General features: G+C 34.5%; 1 protein-coding gene across 3 annotated transcripts in view; it reads right to left on the bottom strand.

The window, feature by feature from the left end:
• Positions 1–21,462, bottom strand: part of LOC107082988 (raftlin-like) — a 159,992-nt gene that overhangs the window by 51,768 nt on the left and 86,762 nt on the right. For 2 of the 3 annotated variants that reach the window (XM_015371911.1, XM_015371912.1), the window contains exons 5-6: positions 17,590–18,055; positions 3,820–4,023 (exon numbers count right to left, since the gene is read on the bottom strand). In XM_015371911.1, the coding sequence (XP_015227397.1) occupies positions 3,820–4,023; positions 17,590–18,055 (670 nt within the window). The remainder of the gene's footprint in view (positions 1–3,819; positions 4,024–17,589; positions 18,056–21,462) is intronic. The other variant, XM_015371914.1, reaches the window with a different exon arrangement.

Genomic DNA, 21,462 nt, shown 5'->3' with positions numbered 1-21,462 from the left:
TTATTATTCACATTTGTGATTTAAAAAAAGACAGTTATTCTCTAAAGTCCTTTTGTATTGCTCCTTACAATGTCTGTAGTCTATTTTCTTGATCTTTTTTTTCTTTTTGCTTTTCAGAGATATTTTTCACTTTGTCAACCACACTGACTTCAACTACTGAGTATTCTGTATAATTTTTACTTTATACTTTATTTATATTGTCAGTACATTTCTGCAGTGTAAATGCAATAACCCAAGTCCACTACTGTGTAGTTTTCCCTTAGCTCTACTGTGCATATATTTTATATATCTAAAGGAAAAATATTCAAGGGCATTACAACTTTGTTATGCTTTTTATATTGTCTGTTGCATTTTTATCTTTTAATGACATCTTCCTTTAACTCTGCCCTTTGTACTCTATATTAGCTACTGGAACCAGAATTTCCATGAAGGAGTAATCTCAAGGGATAACTAAAGTTGAGTCTAGGTCTAAGTCTTTTGTCAGCAAAAAAGTATTTTAGACTTGGAAAGGAATTCAAAGAAAGACAGACACCCCAAAACATCAGTTTACTGGTCAGCCATAAAAAGGAAAACCTATGACTAACCCTAACCCTTCATTTAATAATTTTGATGAGCCCTATTTTTTTTCTCTTCACAGTTGGGTTCTGATTTTCAGTGAAAATATGATGACCCTATGAGAAGAAACTAAAGGACTTTTCTGGAAATATCTACCATGCATTAGAGAATGCTGTATGAACTTTTAAAGCTCTCTTTTCATTATTTTCTTAGGTCAGACTTTTGATGGCGATAGAATAGAAACACAAAATATTGATCTGAGTAAGGTGATTCTTATTGTATTTCTTTTTATTAAATTTCCAATTTTGTTTTAGGAAAACAAATGTCAGCTTATGCATAATTATTCACATATAGGGTAAATGGCATCACCTCTTGTACTTCTGATTTACTACAGACTCTGTTGTGACATTTAGGGGTATTACAGTTGAAGGAGGAAAAAGATAAGCTACTCTATAAACAATGCTAGAGTATGAGCTTTGAGGGAACTTGCAGAGCTAACCTGAGGTCATGACTTTTCAGAAAAAAAGGTGCCATGATCTGGGTGTTTGTGTATGAGCTTATGTAGTGTTTTCTGGAAGCTGCAGCTATCTGGAGGGGTTGGTGAGCTGATTACTGATGCGCACCTGAGCCTAGTTATTGGATCACCTGCCGGGGCTTATAAAGGACTGGCTGCTGATCATGCTTTGACTGATTGTTAATCTAAGTGGTACCTCAACCTGAATCGAACCTCATAGAGTGATTTCAATCCCTGTATAGTTCTTTCTCTTGGAAAGCAAGATTATTTATTTATTTTAGATTAATGTATTTTATTCATTACAAAAAAGAGAATACAAGCAATACAATTTAAAACAATTAAATGAAAAGGAGCAGAAGAACGCCCCCTTAACCCAAATAGTTAAGCTAATAATATTTACATAATAAATAATAATACCTCAGCTGCAGCCCAAAAACTGGCTGTCCAAAATAAACTAACCCAGTTTTTAACATTGTCTCTCATATGTTTTCTAAACACTGTAATAGATTTAGCTGTTTTATTATTTTTATCCAGGCTGTTCCATAATATGACTTCATCATTTTTTAATCACTTTTTAATAGTTATTTGTAAACTACTCTTATGAGATTTGTACATTAAATTCTGTACTGTGGTGTCAAAAGTACACACATCTGTTACTTAAGTAAAAGTTGAAGTATACACTGCACCTCTTTACTCAAGTAAAAGTGAAAAAGTTTTGAATTGAGAAAGCTTTCTGGATGGGAAGCGAAATGTCTTCAAATCTTGGCAACCAAGTCCAGTGGATTGTTTTTTAAACTTTAATGGAATGACTATGACCTGGATGACTGAGAATCTTCATCATGAGGTGTTTATGCATTCATGTTATACATTGAATTCTTAAATAAAAAAAACGGAAGTGTTTTTATGAAGTAGAGTACAACAATCTTTCAGTTTGGTATTTAGACAATTTCCTGATTCATATGTTTTATAAAACACCTGAATTGACCGTTTGTTTTCTTTCTTTCATGTTTAGGTCTTAATGAGAGCAGTGGGCTTTATGCTGCCCTGCAAGGCTTTAAACCTGGGTTTGAATGGAGACTACTGTAAGCCATTCTCAAGCACATATCGAGGTGCTCATTTTGAGCCTGGATCCATATTTATTTTTGATTATGCACATGGTGTAGAATCCTGCTTCACAGCAGAAGGCTGAGCCTAACATACTCAAAATGTGCAGGCTCCGCTCTAGTCCGGCTAGGTCAAGATCGGCTATTGCAATAACACCAAACAGGAAAAAGAATGGCGAGAAGATGCGGTTTCTAAAATTAAAATATAGTAACAACAGATCTGTAACTACAAATTAGAGCATAATTCATATATCTCAAAAAACGAACATGGTTTATTTAAAAGATTGGATGCAAACTAGTGGTATTTCAACAGACCAGGAAGCAGATTTCTCATCTCCATCAGAAACCACACATATGCTGGATGCAGATGTTTTTTTTTTTTATATATGTCATATGAAATTAAGCATTCATTTCTGCATGTTTTGCTCCTACAAATTTATTGATAATATCGTGCATGCTCTCCTCGAGCTCCGAGGATAAGTCAGAGTGCAGCAATACGGGAGGAACAGCGGAAGCTGTAGGCTTTGCTTTGCACAGGAGGTCTGGAGCGCTGCGGGGTGGAGAATGACAAAGGATGCGGGATTTCAGGGTAACAGGAGAAGCGGCGCAAGTGACGTTTAGACACTGTTATCAGACAATATGCGGTAATTTATAAATGTTTAAAATAAGGTTGGGTCCACATTAGTCAGCAGGTGGGTCCGGATCCGGACCGCAGTCCTCTATCTCTGCATTAAACCAAAGCCAAGAGTAACGAGTAACGTTTGTTTTAAAAATATAAGTAATAGAAAGTAAAGATACTTGTGTGAAAATTTAATGAGTAGAAGTCAGAAGTAGGAGGAAAATTAAGTAATGGAGTAAAGTATAGACACCTAAAAAGTGTACTTACGTGCAGTAACAAAGTATTTGTACTTCATTACCTGACACATCGTAATCACTATATACTGTACTATAATGTTACTGCTGATTGAAAATATAATATGCCAGACCATAATTTACAGTTCTGTGAGAAGGCTATCAAAGTATGAAGCACATATTTAAATACACCGTTAAAGTAATAAAAAGGCCGTCGTTTATTAGTTTTGGAATTTTCCTTTTTCTAATTTAATTAGAAATAACAGGAGGTTTATTATTCTTTTCTAATTTTTTTTGAAACAGAAAAAAAAGAAAGAACTAACCGTACATTTTATTTATTAGTTTCTCAGTGTTGGTCTCGTTTCTATTCTCTGGATTCTTCCACAAGGTCTTCCACTGGTCATTCCCTAGTTCTAGAGCTATCTTCCTTCCATAAAGTCACAATCCTCTGGACTCCATAATCAGAACAGCCACCAGCTCCTTCCACACCACTTTATAGCGCACCTGACCTCTAACACAATGTGCCAAAGCCTTCTAGTTGTCTGTACGCCCCAAAAGCCTTACCTTCCCCACTGGATTCAGTATTATGCCTCCTCCAATGCCAATGAGCATCCTGAGAACCACCTACATCTACTACTTTATTTGATAAACTCTGTTTAAACCACTTCTGGTCTTCCTGTGTTTGGCTCAGAATGCTTCTTTACTACATTTCATAACAGACATAATTGTGTTGTTTGCAAAGTTATTTTGATTCTAATTACATTTTAATTTGTAATATTAAGCCAAAAGCCTTACCGTTCACATTGCCCAAGTGAAAGTATCCGTCGACCAGCGAGGCTCCATTGTTGAAATGTTGGGTCATGTGATCCAGCCAGTTGGCCTCCACACCTTTGATGCCATCTTCATAGCTCTGCACTCGTAGAGGCACTTTGACAGTGTAGTATTTTACCTGGCCCTCTCGAACTGGCGGGTTGTTAAACAAAGCCAGCAGTTCCACTCCTGTTGAAACAAGACAAAAAGAAAAAACAATATTTTCAAACACTTATTTAATTCAGGAAGTTGTAGCTTCTGTGGAAGGTTTACTGCCAACATGAGGCACTACTTCACATTGGGCAAAATCCAAACTCCAATCTGCAGTATGTCTCTCTGGGAAGACTCTTACATGCAAAATGCTTCTCTAATTCTCTCAATAAATGGCTGGCTCCTATATAGTGGAGCTTTACTCTAAACATATCTAAGAAAATGAGTGCAGTTTGAGATTCAGTGTTCAATTCTTTTTATTTGTGCACAAGGGATTTGCTAAGATATTTCTGCAATACCTTAGAATAATATGTGGGAATATGGTAATATGCCAGTGGGTAAAACATGCCAATTTTTTTTTTCTTCTGAGGATTTTGGCCAAAATGTGAACAATTACAAATGACACAGCCAACAAAAGTTGGCCAGACTCTTCCTAGTATCCAGTCATGAGCTGCAAACAAGTGTTTCAATGTTATTAAGTCAACTTTAAACACCATTAGGAATGAATGATGTGAAATTTGTTTTGTTGATGCCTCATCATTTGTAAAAAAAACACATTTATATTGACAAAAACAAAATCAAACCAATAAAAATACAGGCCCTTACTTATAAAAGCATTTAAAAAATACACAAATATATATTAGCTCAAATGTAAATTTGAAATTCTTGTTACACTTTAAACATTGATGTAACTACCTGTGTGTTCCTGGTGCTTTTAGACTGGCTGGTGCAAACAATTTGAAAACTGTCCTTATAAGCAGCTACGCCTGTTTTCTCAAAGTGCAAAAAATCTTTGGCTCTCTCTTTCTCTCTCAAAGATTTCTTGCCAACACATACTGTTAGTAAAGATGTCTCATTTATGCTCAACATTCAAATCTCGAAAAGATATTTCCAGTTTCTCCAAAGGCTTTTGCAATAAAAAAGCAAAATAAAAAATGTTTACAGTAAAGTAGACTGTGGCTTGTCTTATAAAACCTCAATTTGACCCTGATTATATATTACATGTCAGAGGTTAATTACCTCACATATCTAAAACTGTATCGTTATTTTTTCATTTGATAATATAGTTATTTAGTAATTACTGTTATTAAAAAGAAATCAATGCAGTTGATGCTTTGCTTTATTTTAACAGTTAAATGTATCACAAGGTTGTACAACAGATGGTTTAAGCAAAAAAAAAAAGTGAAGTAACCTGATTTTGTACTGAAACAAACAAGACTAAAATATTAGGTTTTAGTCTAATTGAACCATATCAAAACATTATAGGTAGGCTACTGCGAATTTGTGGTTTTATTTAAATTTTTTTTAGCATTGGATGAACCACTGCACTGTGTTACAGTTATTGAAAATTGACCAAAACAGACTCAGGATTATTCTATACCATTCTAATGGGTAACAGGACCTTTTTATTCCAATAGCGCCGATTCACAACACACATTATCTCAAAGCACTTTACAGAGACAATTCAGTCAGATTATACAGTCAAATTGGTTTAATGTTTTCTAAAACCAGCTGATTGCATAGGCATTGACTTGAATATTATTAAGTAATTTACTTCATATTTCTCTAAATGACCCTTTCTTGACATAAATCATAAATATATTAATTTAAATCTAGTGCGGTTAATGTGATTACATTAGTTTTGCAGTTCTCAAGAGTAGGCCGGTGCATTCGATGAATTATGTTGGCAGTGCTTTAGCTTGTCAAGAGGTAGAGTAACCCATCATGTGGTGAGGTTGATTAAACATTTTTCAAGACATAAGATGACATAATGGGTATGGATGATATTGCCACTGTCTGGAAACAGGGTTAAAATGTTGAATTTGGAGGGATTAAGTGAAGCACAAATTAAATTCAGTCATAGTCCTCAACATTGTTCTGGATCATCAGTGTAAGGTAATTATTCCAGACTTAATGTATCGCCTCGAGAGGTAAAGTAACACGTTGTCAGTTAAATGGTTAATATTTGGATAGAAAAGGTGATTCTTGATTTGATCATTTAGCATTATAGGCAACTATATTAGCAAACATTGTTTATTTAGATTTATCTATCATGTCACTGCATATCAAGTGTTTTTGGTAAATAATTTCGAAAGACCTATATCATCTTGAGATGTAAACTCAGCTGGAATTATTTCATAAATTATCAAATAAATTCTGCCTTATCTTAAGGACTTCATATAAAAACAAAAGCATTTTATTTTTAAATAAGATACAAATGATACTAAATGTCTAAATCAAAGTAAGGCAATCAAAATAATTCATAGAAAGTTGGAAATATCTTTGTTAGTAATAGGGTTGTCACGATACTAAACTTTTCAACTCGATACCGATACTAAGGAAAATATTTGATACTCGATACCATTTTCGATACCACAAGGATAAAAACAAAGACTCCAAAATTCTTCAGAAATATTTTCATTAATAAATAAAATACAATAATTAAATACAATCAAGGTTGTATGCTGTGCACAATATTAAGCAAGCTTGATAAAAAACTTATAAAATTAAAATTAAGTGTTCCTTCCTTGGCTATGCTTTACACACATATCAAACCGGTTAAGAAACAAAAATAATTCTCAACAGCTGCACCTCTTACAAAAACAGTCTGAAACTGAAAAGTGCACAGAATTAGTCAATCACAAGTGCATTGTCCTCTATTCTGCACTTTAGATAATTGACTGCTTAGGTGCCACTGGTGGTGGCACTGTATCGATACTTTTAAAAACGAGTATTGTATCCGGATACAACATTTCAGTATCGATACTTTTTTGAGTTTCGATACTTTTGACAACCCTATTCAGTATCGATACTTTTTTGAGTATCGATACTTTTGACAACCCTAGTTAGTAATAGTGAACAATGTCAATATAATAACTCAATATTACATCCTTGCTTTAACATTAAGACAACAGATCAAGTATTAAAAGTGTAAATAGTCAATTGATAAATATGTTATCTTTTTGAGACAGCATGTCAAAAATTGAGGTAGGAACAAAAGCTCTTTAAATATATCTAGAAATGCTTGCTTTATCTAATTAAATATTTCAAGAAGGAGGCGATTTTTTTGGGGCATAACAAAATATAAAATAAAGATAGTACAAAAGATTTGAATTGATAAAGGGAAAAGAAACACAATCTTATAGCAGCCATTTGAAATGATCCATCATCTTTAGTAAATTATCTTGTGACAATTTATATGATATCCTGAGAGTTTATTTAAAAAAGGCAAAATTCTTCATATTAAAATAATAGAAAAAACTGCAATATTAAAAAGTGCAAATTAGGTAGAAAAAACAAAAAAACATTTATTAATCTTAGAGTCATTTAAAATATCCTGAGGGGGTAATATTTGGTGCCTCCTTTAACAACTTATAAGGGTTCATATTGAGAAGAACCTTTATTGTAAAAAACAAAAGACTGCAGCAAATCTGAAATATTATCTCATTACGTCTATCTTTATACAATAGTTTATTTTTCAATCAAATATTTATCTTCTTTTGCATAAACATGGAAAGGAACTTTTATACAAACATTTTAAATCAAGAGGGAAAAAAAAAAGATCCACTTTTGTTATTGTCATCTACAGTATCTAGCTTGGTCTGGTTGCTTTCAAAATATCCTGAGAGATTCATATTTCTACCAGAACTATTAGCTGCCTACCATTATGTAAAGAGAAAACATATAAAAATCTTACTTTGTTCAGGAGAGAAGGAGTTATACATTTATTTGGGGCATTTAAATTTGCCTGATGTATCCACTTAATCATCCAGTGGCTTCTGACCAACGTGTGGAACCTCATAACTCAAGGAGAAAAATGACCTTTCTAGAATAATTACATAAATGAAATAAGCACACATCAAAACAGTATTTATGTAGGCCCCTTAAGTATCAAGCAATGCCTGCATGCTGCATTGTTTTCTTTAGTCAAACTTATGCTGCCTGATAAATGAGTTGATGTTGATGAAATAATTTTGCATGCAAAGCTCTATAGTAAGAAAATGTGACAAGTGTGAAATAAAACACAGGATGAAAATAAATCCAAGATCAGATTTATGACGCGCCAAGCCTGACTCACAAATGCAGCACAAATCTTTTTGAAGGGTTTTGCATTCTCAGAAACAGATGTAAAATGAATCAAAAGCAATTTGATCATGTTCGGATAACAATTCATCCTCTGCTTCCCTTTTAATGTTGTCTATAAGTTATATAAGACTGCAGATGTACAAAGTAAATAGGACAGTTTTACTGTAACTGAAATAATTCCCATCAAAAATTCAAATAAAGCATCAAAAGATCACTGCTAACTGCTTTTTACATTTAGTATAAATGTTCATATGCAGTAAGCTTCTTGAGATACAGTAGAAAGCGTCTTGGAAACCTTTTGAAAGTTTGTCACTGTTTAGCTCGAATCCTATTAAAATAAAGCTCAAAAGCCTTTTAGCTGTTGCGATGTGAGTCAAATATTTGCTGTGTTCAGCTTTGAAAAAGCACAAAACGTGAGATGTGAGCAAGGTTTGGATCTGTGAGAAAACATTGCCAATCGTGCCTGGTAACATTTTCCCATTTTCTTCCAATGCAAATGTCAGACTGTCATTCCCCAAGTGAACCAGATGGATGAGCAGAATGTGTGACGCTGCCACCCACTCAAAGACACCAACACATTCCGGTTTTGGATGGTGACGTTTGGTAATGGAACCATTGCTCCATCAATTTGGTTCCTCTGTCTGTCCATCCGTCAGCCAGCCAGCCATCCAGGAAGAATGAATCATTTATAACCATTTCTTCTTTGGCTCCACAGACCGATGTGACAGCTGGCCCTTCTAATTCCTTAAATCTTTTTCATTTGCCCCTCTTGAAAAAAAAAATTCAGACCAACAGCTACAGGAGAAAATCCTGACGGTATTCTCTCAATGCTAACAATGTTACAACCAAACAATATGGAGAACAAATCTTAGAAAACACAACAGCACTCTGTTTCAATGTGCCTTGGAATTGCCAGAACATCCCGTTGGTGTCCTTGCTTTCTGATCTGCGTAATGCTTACCAGTTTATTGCAGCATACATTAAGTGCACCAGTTAGAGCTCCCACATAATTTTAAAATTAAATTGTGTTTCCATTTTAATAAATATGGGCCAGGTTTTATCCAGTGCTTCAAGTCCCTAATGGAGGAAAGTGGATGTTAGTTGTTGTGAAATGTGCTAGACTTCATTAATTCATTTACATATTAAGCAATGTGTACATGACTCTAATGGCTGCTTTGGGAAAGAGTGGAACATCTTCTGGAAGAAGATATCAGTTCCAAACTTCCTTCTTTATCCAAGCTTAGGACCAGTAAAATACCTGTATACCACATACAAACTCTGCTAGGGTTACATTGGTAATTTGCTTTTTAATTTATCTGTATAGATTTCCAGAGTGTGGTTTAGTTTTAACTAACATTTTGCTAAACAAGTTTACCTAAAATGAAACAACAAAAAGTAAAAGCAGCAGTAATGAGGCTTTTTAGTTCCACATCTGAAATGTTTACAATAACTGCTGTATATTGATTCTGATGTCTGTAGGAATTTTTGGAGGAAGGCAGGGCCCACAATAGTAGTTCTTCTTTCGTATTTTGGTGTCTATAAGCCACCAATAACATCTATTTTAGCACTTATTTAAATTAAAAATATCTAAAAGGGATTTTTTTATTATTTAAATTACTGTCGAATACCCTGTTAGTTACTATTATTGTCTGTAGGAATTGTTGGAGGAAGGCAGTCCTTAGAATAGTAGTTCTTCTTTCGTATTTTGGTGTCTATAAGCCACCCATAACATCCGTTTTAGCATTTATTTGAATTAAAAATATCTAAAAGGGATTTTTTATTATTTAAATTATTGTTGAATACCCTGTTAGTTACTATTATAGATTACAGTAATTCACACAATGTGGCTGATATACAGTATATGGGGTAATTATCTATATATGATTAGCTACAAATGACTGCTACTGTAGATAGGTTCACGTAAGTTTGAATTTGAAATACTGTATCTAATTAATTTGGTCTTATTTCTTTTGTCACGTCCCTGATATTAATGATTATTACATTGTTAGTTTATTGTCTATTTATATTTTACACTTGGTAAACTATACTGTATATTTTTCATTAATAAACAACAGCTGAACAAGATATAAACATTGGCCAAACCTATAAACGTTTGGTGAGGACAAACACTAGCAATCCCTATAAAAATAGACTTGTAGATGCAATAAGATTATGGCTGCCCACCGTGGATTAAAACTTTGATTTCAGAATTGGGGGGGACGCAAATATTTTTAATATAACTCTTATTTACAGGTTCAGCTTGATTTCTAGTAGATCTTCTCAGTTTTTTTCTCTACTTTCTCTTGCATCTCTGCTATCCCTCCCTTGACTAAATATATGGATGCATAACATGAACAATTGGAAATTTATTTAGATTAAAAACACACTGTGTTGCATTTATGATGAGCCTGGACATATAAAATCACATTCATAGATTGTATTTTTTTCCTTTTTGATGATAATAATATATAACAATAATACATATTATTTATCAACACTTATAATAAAACAAATACACTTTATAAGGTTATTAAAAGCTTTATAACTCGGAGGAGGATCTTGAAGTGGATATGTTGCTTTTTGGAGCCAATTAAGGTGTTTTAGGAGGGGTGTGTTACACAGATCTTTGAATTTAACTTACACTTTCACTTTTAAAGAGGTCTCATACTGTATGTCTCTCTTCCTTTTCTCACACCCTGGCTACGAGTCTAATAACCAAACACTTTAACACAGGCAGCATACGAGACCATTTCAAAGGTTCATGTAATTAATACACCTGATATTACAACCCTTCTAGGAAATGTGACCCAAGAGAAGAACTTTGCCAAATTTACAGTAGCAGACTCCTTCAACAATTTTTGTCTTTTGCAGACCCATGTTTTTCTACAAGACCGTTACTTCTGGACCGTTTAAATTCTCTCAAAATCCAAAACATACCAGAAAGCAGAGAAAGAGGCATCCTACAGTGCAGGGGATCAAAATTGACTTTTGAAAGTTGTATTAAAAAATAAAAACTTTGTGATAGTATTTAAAGAACCTCATCCTTACGCTGTTGAACTCTATAATTGCTACATTTGTTTAATAATCCACACAGCCTATTCAAGAATAAAGCGAATCATAAATAAAAAACATATATCAAATATGAGACTAGACTTCAAGTTCCACAAAATATGTCTAATTCAACAGATCTAACAGATTTTCCAATACATTAGCTTATATGGAAACATAACAAAGACAGGTGTGACAACAGGTTCAAAATAAATGGTCCTTTGTTTCCTGCTAACAACGAAGCAGTCCTAATGATTTGAGATTTATTGAAGATGATTTGAAAAGAAATATTGTCAACTCTGTTATTAACTGATGTTAAACACATTGGACCAAAGCTCTAATTATTCTCTAACCACAGTGTAATTAGATAAGTAACATCAAAACCTGATTTAGCATGGATGACTGATGTGATTTTACCATGTGTATCAAACCACAGAAAAACAGCCTCTAGATAAAAAAACATGCTTCCTTTTTATCAGCTTACATTATTAACCATTTTCTGAGCAATGTCTGAAGGATTTACATGGTCAAATGATGTTACGGCAAGGCAACTGTAATTCAGCCAGAAGGCCAGGTAGCTTATTTTCTAAGCATGTGAGTGTTTTCAGCAGTTCTGAGGAAATACACAGAAACCACAGGAGGCGGATTGAGTGCTTTGCCGTAGGCCACTTTCAGCTGGACAGTGTGGAGAGAAAAAAAAATAAAATAAGATAAGAAGTCTGCCTTCTGATGTCCATCACACTGAACTGTGAGATTATACCAGGTCAAGCCGAAGCTTTGCTCTTATGTGAAATTTTAGAATAATTCTTATGGAAATCTGTGCAGACAGGCATCTACCATAACTGGCTCTTAAGGTAGCAGTATTAAAGCATTACTAATACAACAGGAAAACATGCAACAGGGTTTTTTTTTTTTTACTTAATAGTGCATATCCTATGTTGAAGCAACATAGAATAAAACCTTAAAGAAACATTGGTATGAAATGATGGATTTGAATTTGTTTAAGGTAATGCATTTGCTTTCTTTAGCTGAAAGTGTCAGAGTCTGGATATAGAAAAAAAATAGATGAATTGTAAAAAATTTCGCCACAAATTATATTTTATTTCTTCCATTAGATAGAAAAATTGTTAAATGTTTCTAACAGTAATTTTAAACCATGTCAAATTCAAAAGATCACATATTTTGCTGCTACAAAGAACACAGAGTAAAGTAATCTCTGATCTTTAAGTAGTACATTAATAGTCAACATAAATCTCTAAAAACAGCCACTTGCCAAGTTCCTTTAAAGCCATCAGGACTGTTGGGCGAATGTGGCCCGTAAAATACACTGTTCTAGCCCATAAAAACAACAGTGCTGCATCATTAGGATTCAGGCAGTATGCCAAGAGCAAGAATTGAAAGGCAAAACTGTCACATTAAGGTGAAATTACTGTATCTAACACATTTTTAACAACCACTCTGAGAAAAATGGTTATAGCTACTGTCTAAAGTAGGAATTTTAAAGCCTTTACTATGCATAGCACACAGATTTACAAATGTAATATAGAGTATAATAATTTATACCCTATAAACCATAACAAATTTTTTATTATACCCACAAAAGAATTTCAGTATGTTCAATCGCCCCTAAAGACCAACTAAGTAAGTAGATACTGCAATCCTACAAAGAGTTTTGATATTATTCAGAGAAGCAACCAGAGTTCTGGACAATTCAGAATTAATAGGAATATGATTAGAGGGGTCATAGGATGATTACATAGGGTAACCTAAAACAAACAAAAAAAACAGCCAGATGCCACTATAAAAGCTCAATTTTTCGACCATTTCAAAAAATTCTTTGAGATAGGGCCAAGGATGAGGGAGGTCTTGTTGGTCTCCGTCTCCCGATACGCTCTCACCTGTGTCCGACCTTTCAGACATTTCAGCATCTTTTTCTGAATCTGACATTGTAGCATGGCATAGACAATTCATGTTTGCAGTTTGAAGAACACCTGCTTATTTCTGATGATATCCATTGACTAACCAATGAGTGTTTGCGTTATATGACTCCTCCAATTACACTAGTTTTCACTAGATGTGGATGGCACCAATGATCTGGATTGGATGGCGCACATGATGTGAAATAAATATTTATAAACATAAAACCGAAGCCAAGAGTAACGAGTAACGTTTGTTTTAAAAATGTAAGAAATATAAAGTACAGATACTTGTGTGAAAATGTTATTAGTAGAAGTCAGAAGTAGGAAGAAAAATAAGAAATGGAGTAAAGTATAGATGCCTAAAAAGTGTACTTAAGTACAGTAACAAAGTACTTGTACTTCATTACTTGACACCTCTGGTGCTAATCATAAATCTTTTATAAAAATGGATGAACTGGCGCTTTCAGTTGCTTAGTTTTTCTGATTATACAGTTGGACTTAAAAGACTTTGCTTGTTCCAATCAGGAACTACTTTAAAGTTCATTAGGACAGATTTTGTAAGTGTCTAATCTAATAAACGTGGTTTGGAGAACTCTTCTTCTGAATAAGTTCTGAATTATTATGGTAAAAATTAAAAGCACTTTTTCTGAGCTCTATTTTATTTCTGCATCTCTGTAAGTGATTTCATTTGCCAACTTCTTACCTGTTTCTTCAGGTTTTCTCCCATTCTTCTCTGCCAAAAAATGGCACCAGTAACATTTAATTTCTCACAGGCTGTTCCTGGTCATAAAAAAATAACTTGGACCATAAGAGATTTTTCATGTGGGTGAGTTGTCGTTTTCCACAACTCTTCCAAGCATTCGTGTCTCCAGACTTAGAGGATCTTGCTAAAGCTTCAATCTGAGTGGTGGTGTTTTTTTTTTTTTTTCAGCAGTAATCCAGAGCTTTCTGCCAGCTTCAGTGCCAGCACTTGCACAGTGTTCACCTCAAAGATTTGTGGATTATCGAGGACAAGCCAGCAGCAGCAGCAGAGACTCCTGGGCATTCTCTGTAGACTGGGCATCAGTAGAGAGGGACACGGGATTTTGGCAGGCCTCTCCACCGCCCCGGCTGGCTGCGATGCTGGCGCTGCTGGCATTGTTACATAGATTCAGGGGGCAGGATTTAGGGGTAGAGTAGAGAAAGCTGTGAAGCTGAGGGAGGTATATGACGAGTCAGTGGGGGATTATCTCACCGCAAAAGGCCCAGATGGACCACTGGGTGATGGTACTGCAACTTCATGTTTGGTTTACTGTACTCATGTTAATAAATTATTATAATAATACTAAAAAATACATATATCTTATTACATAACACATGGCAGTAGGTTCTGTTTCATCTTATGCTCTACATGCAGGCATACAGTATATACATAGCTCCAACTGGGACTGCATATAACACTGACGCGTATCACAAATAGGTTCAATAACAGAACGGCAGACTGTAGGAGGTGATGGACATGGTGGGTGTCTCCATCTGTTAATCCCAGACACTAAAAGAATGTTGAAACTATAAATGTGCAGGAAGAATAACTGCAAGATGTGTCGCTGGCTTGCTTTCTGAAGAGACAAAACGAGCAACTCCAAAAAAAAAAGAAAAACACCTCCCGGTCTCAACAGCTGAGCGTAAATTTGTATGCGCCGCAGCCTCGGTTATAAGACGACTCTCTTTGTGTGACAGAGAGAAGGGATTATGTCCCGAGGCGACACATTGTTGTGTAACATTCAAGCAGTCGCAGGAAATGACACCTCCGCAGACATAGAGTCTTTCAGGAGGAATCGGCAGTGGTTTTTTTTGTTTTTTTTTTTTTTTTTATACAGACAAAAAAGTGAAATTGCAAACTAGCATGTGAAGTTACAGACACTGAGATCAATTGAAGAGTCAAATCTTTCATTCTGAATGTTTGTGAAGGAATGACAGCTGACACTTAACCCCTGTGGAAAAATGATGTAATCCACAATGAATGCATCTGCTCTGAGACCATCTAATCTGTATATTTACTAAGAATATACTTTTTTTTATCTGAAAATCCACTGATGAAGCAATAAGGGAGATTTGTCTAATGGACAAAACGACTCATTCTGTGGCAGTGCAGCAGATACAGCTCTTCTACACTTAAAGTTTTGACCTATTTGACAATTTCTCATGATTTGGCCTTAAAGTGGAACCGGGAACAAATTACTGTTTGGTCTTTTTGCTGAATTTAGTAAGTTTAGAGCCTTTAGCAAAGCTTTTGCGAAGTTTTACATGTTGACCTTTGATTATAGTCCCCCATATGGATTAATTAGTTCTGCTTCCTTTTAAAGCATGTACAGTAACCCAACTGAAATAAACTATGTTTAAATCCTATTTTGTCTTTAATTCATGCAAATCTACACAAATGCTCCTGGTTTTACAAGCCGTGGGTTTAAAAAGTTTTTGGAAATAAAACAAACAAAGAAAAGACTTTCAAGTAGGACCCTGGTGAATCAGAATGAAAACTGTTAAAAATATGTTGCATTTCTATTGGTAAACAAGCCATAGTTATTTTGTGTGTCCATGTGATACTATTTATAGTAAATTAAGCAAAAAAATAAAAATAAAAAACAGTGGAACAGTTTAAAATCACCTCATATTTCTTATTTCTTCCACATAGCTGGAATCTATTGTGATCTATTTAATTTGATTAATCAAGCCCTATCAGGGTCACAGAAATATAAAGTCTTCCTCTGTTCTTTGGCTGATCTATGGAAAAAACATTTATTTGAACAAACTTATTACGTTACTTTAAAATAATTTTTTCTTCTGATGTTAAAAATGTCTTTATCTTCATGCATAAGTTAAAGTTTTGCTGACACAAGCTCTAGGTTTTAAATTGTTCTTTTATAATTCTTTAAATTCACTAATATTGAACAGCTACTGTAGATGTGTAAAACAGGCTTACAATACAATTAGAGTTTAAATGCACCTTATAATTGTTGTAAGACATGTGACCATTCTCTTTGGCAATTAAGCCCTAGGGCTCCAAAAAGTGTTAATGGGCTCCTCTGAGGGAAATTAGCCACCCAAGTCGAGGGCCTACAAAACGTCTGCCTCGATATATGGAACATCTAGTCCTTATAAATAAGTCATTACAGGTGCAACAGCTAAGGTTTTGATAAATACTGATGCATTTTAGACACATTAAAGGGTAGTGAAATGGCCTTGTAATCCATTCTGGAACTTAAAATCAAATGTTAGCCTCATAATTTGAGGAATGACTAGTAAGATTTTGTACAATTTTGCACTTGAATATTCTTACTCATAAAACAAAAAAACAAAAAACAAAAAAAACAATACTTGGAAATTACAATCTTAAAAGCTAAGCAGTTTTTAAAATAAAAATCTTCAAGAACTCTGTAAATTAAGAAAATAGTTTGTTCAAAGAATTTTATTTCTATTCAGAGGATTTAACCAGGTCAGAGCATGCTCATGGGCAAGATGTAAAAAGTACCTAAACACAACATCTGTCTTTAAACACTGTAGGTCTTATTAGATTAGCAAGTGGTGTTATTGAATTTGCTCTAAATGGTAAATGGCCGGTACTTATATAGCACTTTTTCAAGTCTGGAGACCTGACCAAAGCACTTTACAATACATTCAGTCATTCACCCATTCACACACACTCACACACTGATGGTGGCAAGCTACATTGTAGCCACAGCTGCCTTGGGGCTCTCTGACAGAAGTGGGGCTACCGCACACTGGCTCCAACGGGCCCTTTGACCGCTATCAGTAGACAAAGCCGGAGAAGTGTCTTGCCCAAGGACACAACGACACCAAAAGCCGGAACCGTGGCTTGAACCGACAACCCTCCGGTTGCAGAGCAAACTCCTGCATCCAACGCCTCTTTTGCCTCCGTAAATGTTTTGAACTCACCATTTTCTAGTACTGCTTTTACCAATGAGAATTCTACTACTTTTTTTTTTTTTTATGTACAAGACACCTGATTTTTTTATGGACAAACAATTTACGATATGTGGAAATAGTCAGCTATGATGACTATTAAAATCAAAATGTGTAGAAACGCTTCCAATGGAAAATGATAAACTTTAAAATTCCTTTAATAAAACCTTTGCCTTGAGCAAGAAAACTTTAAAAGATGTGTAATAAGTCTGGTTGCATGAATGTGAAAGAACTAGATAAAAATACACACTAAATGTTTTTGATGCAACACTTTTGAACAGTACTGTAATTGTATTACACAGGGTGAATTGGGAAAGAAAATTCAAATAAGACAAATAAATTTGTCTTAAAAGAAAAGCTTAAAAAAAGTATTCTTTTGAAAATATTATTGTAATTACCTTTTTCTTTGATTTCCTCCTGCAGATTATTAAATTTATCACAGCATGAAAGACATAATTTTCTTGATTTGTGCCTAGCACCTTCTTTCCTTTTATTTGGATGTGTAATTGTAACCATGGTGACCACTCACCATCACCTCTCCGGTATCTTGGTCTCTCCTTTCTGTCTCTGAAGATGTCTTTGTTGTTATTGTGGTATGATGAGTCCTCCTCGGTCAGCTCCTCACTGTTCTCCAGGTTTCCCTCTGATAATGGAGATGCTGCTGGTGAGATGCCAGCCAAACTGCCTCCAACACTAGAACCCAAGTGGTTTTCACTATTAATCTCGCTTTGATTTCTCACTCCCTCCGGTCGGGACGTTTTCATCTCCCCCTCTTTGTCCACGCTTTCAATTTTCGCTCCACAGTCTGCGTGATTTATAGGGCTTGAGGGGTTTGAGGGGCTGCAGCTACCCAGAGAGCCAAGGACAGAACTAGGGCTGGAGTGCAGAGACAGGGAAGGTGTTTCTGGTTCTCTGATCCGGGTGCATGGTGCTCCATATGGTTCCTGGACGAATCCTACAAATATCACCCCCTGGTCAGCAAAGTCCTGCATCTGCTGTGGAGAAAAAAGCAAAGTAATAATGTTAAAAGGGACCATAATCTACAAAGCTGAATTAACTGGTCTTAAATCAGAAACTACGTTGGAAAAAGAAATGCAACCATTTTTTGGCATTTACTTAATCATATTTAGTTACTTTAACACAATTGTTTTATGTTAGCAAATAAAACAATTCTTTTAAAGTTAGAAAATCATTTTTTTCAGTGTATTGATCACTACCTTAAAAAATATATTATACTGGATATCAAGCCGCCTTCTCGATTTATAGGTTTGAAAGATTAAAGGTTTCAAAAACGAAATAAAAATAAGCAATCTTGGAAAATCATTATGCATTAACATAATGTGAATATCATTCAGATAATCGACTGGCATTAAAGTAAACTGCAAATAGTACTATGGTAAAGTAAAGAAAAAAAAATTGACAATGTCATTCTTAGTTTGGTCACATCAGGCACAGAGCATGCCAAGTAGATATTTCACTGGACAGAGATTGACAGGCTTCAAAAAATGCAGCAGCAGGTAGATTTCTGAATGAAATTTAAAATGAGAAATCATATTTCTCAAGTTGTTGTTTTTTCTTCATTGGCTAAAAATCTCAGAGTTTTTCTGTTTAACAGTTTCTTTCCTGGACAGAGCACACTAATGAACAAGTTTAGCATTACCTTTTCTAACTTAGAAAGTATTTACGGATCGGAACTTCTATGTTCCTTTTGTATGTCTACTCAGAGCTGTCCTTGGCGGAAGTTTGCTCAAAAGGAGCCTAATTTTGTTGAAGGTTTCTTCCTATTAAAAAGGAATTTTCCTCTCCACCACTGCTGCATGCATGCTCAATGTGGGGGATTGCTGTAGAGCAAATGACAAAAAAGGCAAAATATCTAATGTTGCCACATGCTAATTCACGAAGAGCGTGTCTTACAAGTCAATCACTCGATGCAATCTGCTGGTTTTCTTTAAATAGAAAACTTTTTAAGTTGTTTGATCTGATCGAATTGTCTCTAGATAGTCCTTTTAAATAACGTGTGCCAAATTTGCACTTTACATATAAACTGTATTGAATTAAATTATTTTCAGCAATCAATCTTGGTATTGCATCAGTATGGATGACATGACCAATCAATTGTGCATACGCCTATGGAATGTAAACAGTCCTGTCAATTCAGCTAAACCTAGTACACTTATAATGCAGGAATTAATAGCAAATACCATCTCAAGGCACTTAACAAAATTAAAATCATTAATTTAATCCAAACATAAAGATAGATCTAAAGTAATTTCCAAGCTTCCCAATTTAATCATAGTTAAAATTAAATCCAGAAGTTCAATCCAGATGATTGTTTACATTGATAAAATATTTTCTATCTTCTTGTATTGAGTCATTGACTGGCGGCAATCATTCCTTATCAAAAAAACATACTTTGTCAGTTTGCATTGATTCCATGGAGTCTTTAATGTTGCAGCAGCCCCTAATAATAAAATTCAAACTCGCTGAAATGTTTTCATTGCTGTTACAATTTGAATGAATGTGTGGGGACCTAAAAGGAGGTTGGATTAAAGTTAACCCTGATTGAGGTTTATTCACTTTCTGTGAACATGCTTGCCATAGGGTTGAACAATATAACCTTAAAGTATGTCTGGGGCTTCTAAATGATCTGCAGTACTGCTTTTAAACTGAACTTTTGAAACTTAAATCTCGATTGCAGCGTAAATTGTTGTAGACAATAAAGTTGATTTATTGGTCGATTGATTTTAATACCGTATTTAAAATCTGTAGCAGATTTGTCAGTTGTTGTTTTTTTCTTTTTTTAAGTGCATGAAAAATTTGCTTCTTTGAAATTGTTCCTCTATTACTATTCCTCCTCCTGGTATAATTTTCCCTACAGCAGCACTTTACGTTTAGTAGTTTTGTTAAGTTTCTGCAATAATCTGACTCAAAGATGCAATCAGTACACCATAATGATTATACAGCTTGTTCCTAACTATTTATTGTTCATTTTATTGGTTAAATAAAGACCTAAATTATCTTTATTGTTGAAACAATTCTATGAATTCCGTTGTCTCATTGTCTTTTGAGAGGCTTTTCTCATTTCCTCTCAAAAAACATCTTAGTTGAATTACTAAATCTAAAACTGCAAAATGGTGGAAATGATTTTGGGCTGAATTTGGCTTTAATTATACCTTTCTTCTCTATTCTTTCCAAGCTTCTCTTAAAATCAGTCACAGAGCTGTTGATTTGATCACAGAAGCCTAGTACTATACTGTACCTGTGTTTAAACCCAAACCCGGGCCCCTCTTTTACCTGTTTGTCATGTTGAATTTTATGTCCACAGAGCAATGCTACTGCAGCTTGAAACGTTAACTGTCAGGGAATGTTAATGATGCCATTTTATATTCGTGCCCCCTATCTCTTTGCTGAGGTGGCCCTTGTTTCTATCAGGAGCCTCATTGGGTGAAGACAATAAAAATCAAATCAAACTGCAGGTTATTCAGTATGAAACTGAATTGGAAAACAGTCACAGTGTCTCCAGCCATATTGTTTAACATCATTTAAATGTCATCTGGCTGCTTCCACATAATATTCTCTATACCAGTATGTTCAAATGGAACTGTTCACATAAAAGGGAGCAACTGTTGTATCTCATTTTATGGTAATGTGGGCAGTCAGAGGTAGAAATGAATGGCTCTGACTGACTAATGTCAGTGCAGTTGATAGAACAATAGATCCAAGATGATAGGTTGTGATGATTGAATTTATTTTTGGTTCCATTTTGTTTTTTTTTTCATCATCATTTCATTAAGTCCCGGCACTTGACAATTCAGAACAATTCAGAAAAGATTTATTTTTCATCGCAGCAACACAAGCCAGCAGACAGGACGAGTGTCAAGATGTCAGACCGACACAAATAAAAGTGAATGAGAAATGAAATGAGAAAAAAGTGAAAAAAATGTCCTCAATGAAACAGCAAACAGTTTGATATAAGGAATGGGATTTAATAAAACAGATAAAATACTTTTGGGCAACAGGAGCAGCAATGTTTAGCCAAATAGAATGACAATATGAGACAAAACAAATGTTTAGGAATATAAATTAGAAAATAATAATAGTGTGGCAAAAAAAAGAATAAGAAAATAAAAATGGTATTATTTTTACCCTATAATATCCATATGATTCATTTTGTCATACAGGTATGTGTTAGTTTTTGTTGAAAAATACCCTTGAGGTTTGTGTATACACACAAGAAAAGTCCTTATTTGGTTATGACTAAAAGCAGTCTTAATTTTTTTTGTTAGGTTTGGTTTGTACTTGAATTGTACATTTGAAAGTGGTCTATAACTAACAAAAAACTGCCCGTGTGTGAAGATCATTGCTGTAATTGGTCAGAAGTGACCTTGTTACAGTAGGACTG

The sequence above is a fragment of the Cyprinodon variegatus genome, unplaced genomic scaffold (genome assembly GCF_000732505.1).
Source record: "Cyprinodon variegatus isolate N-32 unplaced genomic scaffold, C_variegatus-1.0 Scaffold66, whole genome shotgun sequence".
Classification (NCBI taxonomy): domain Eukaryota; kingdom Metazoa; phylum Chordata; class Actinopteri; order Cyprinodontiformes; family Cyprinodontidae; genus Cyprinodon; species Cyprinodon variegatus.
Note: the sequence above shows the minus strand (reverse complement) of the source record. Positions and strands in the feature narration are given on the sequence as shown.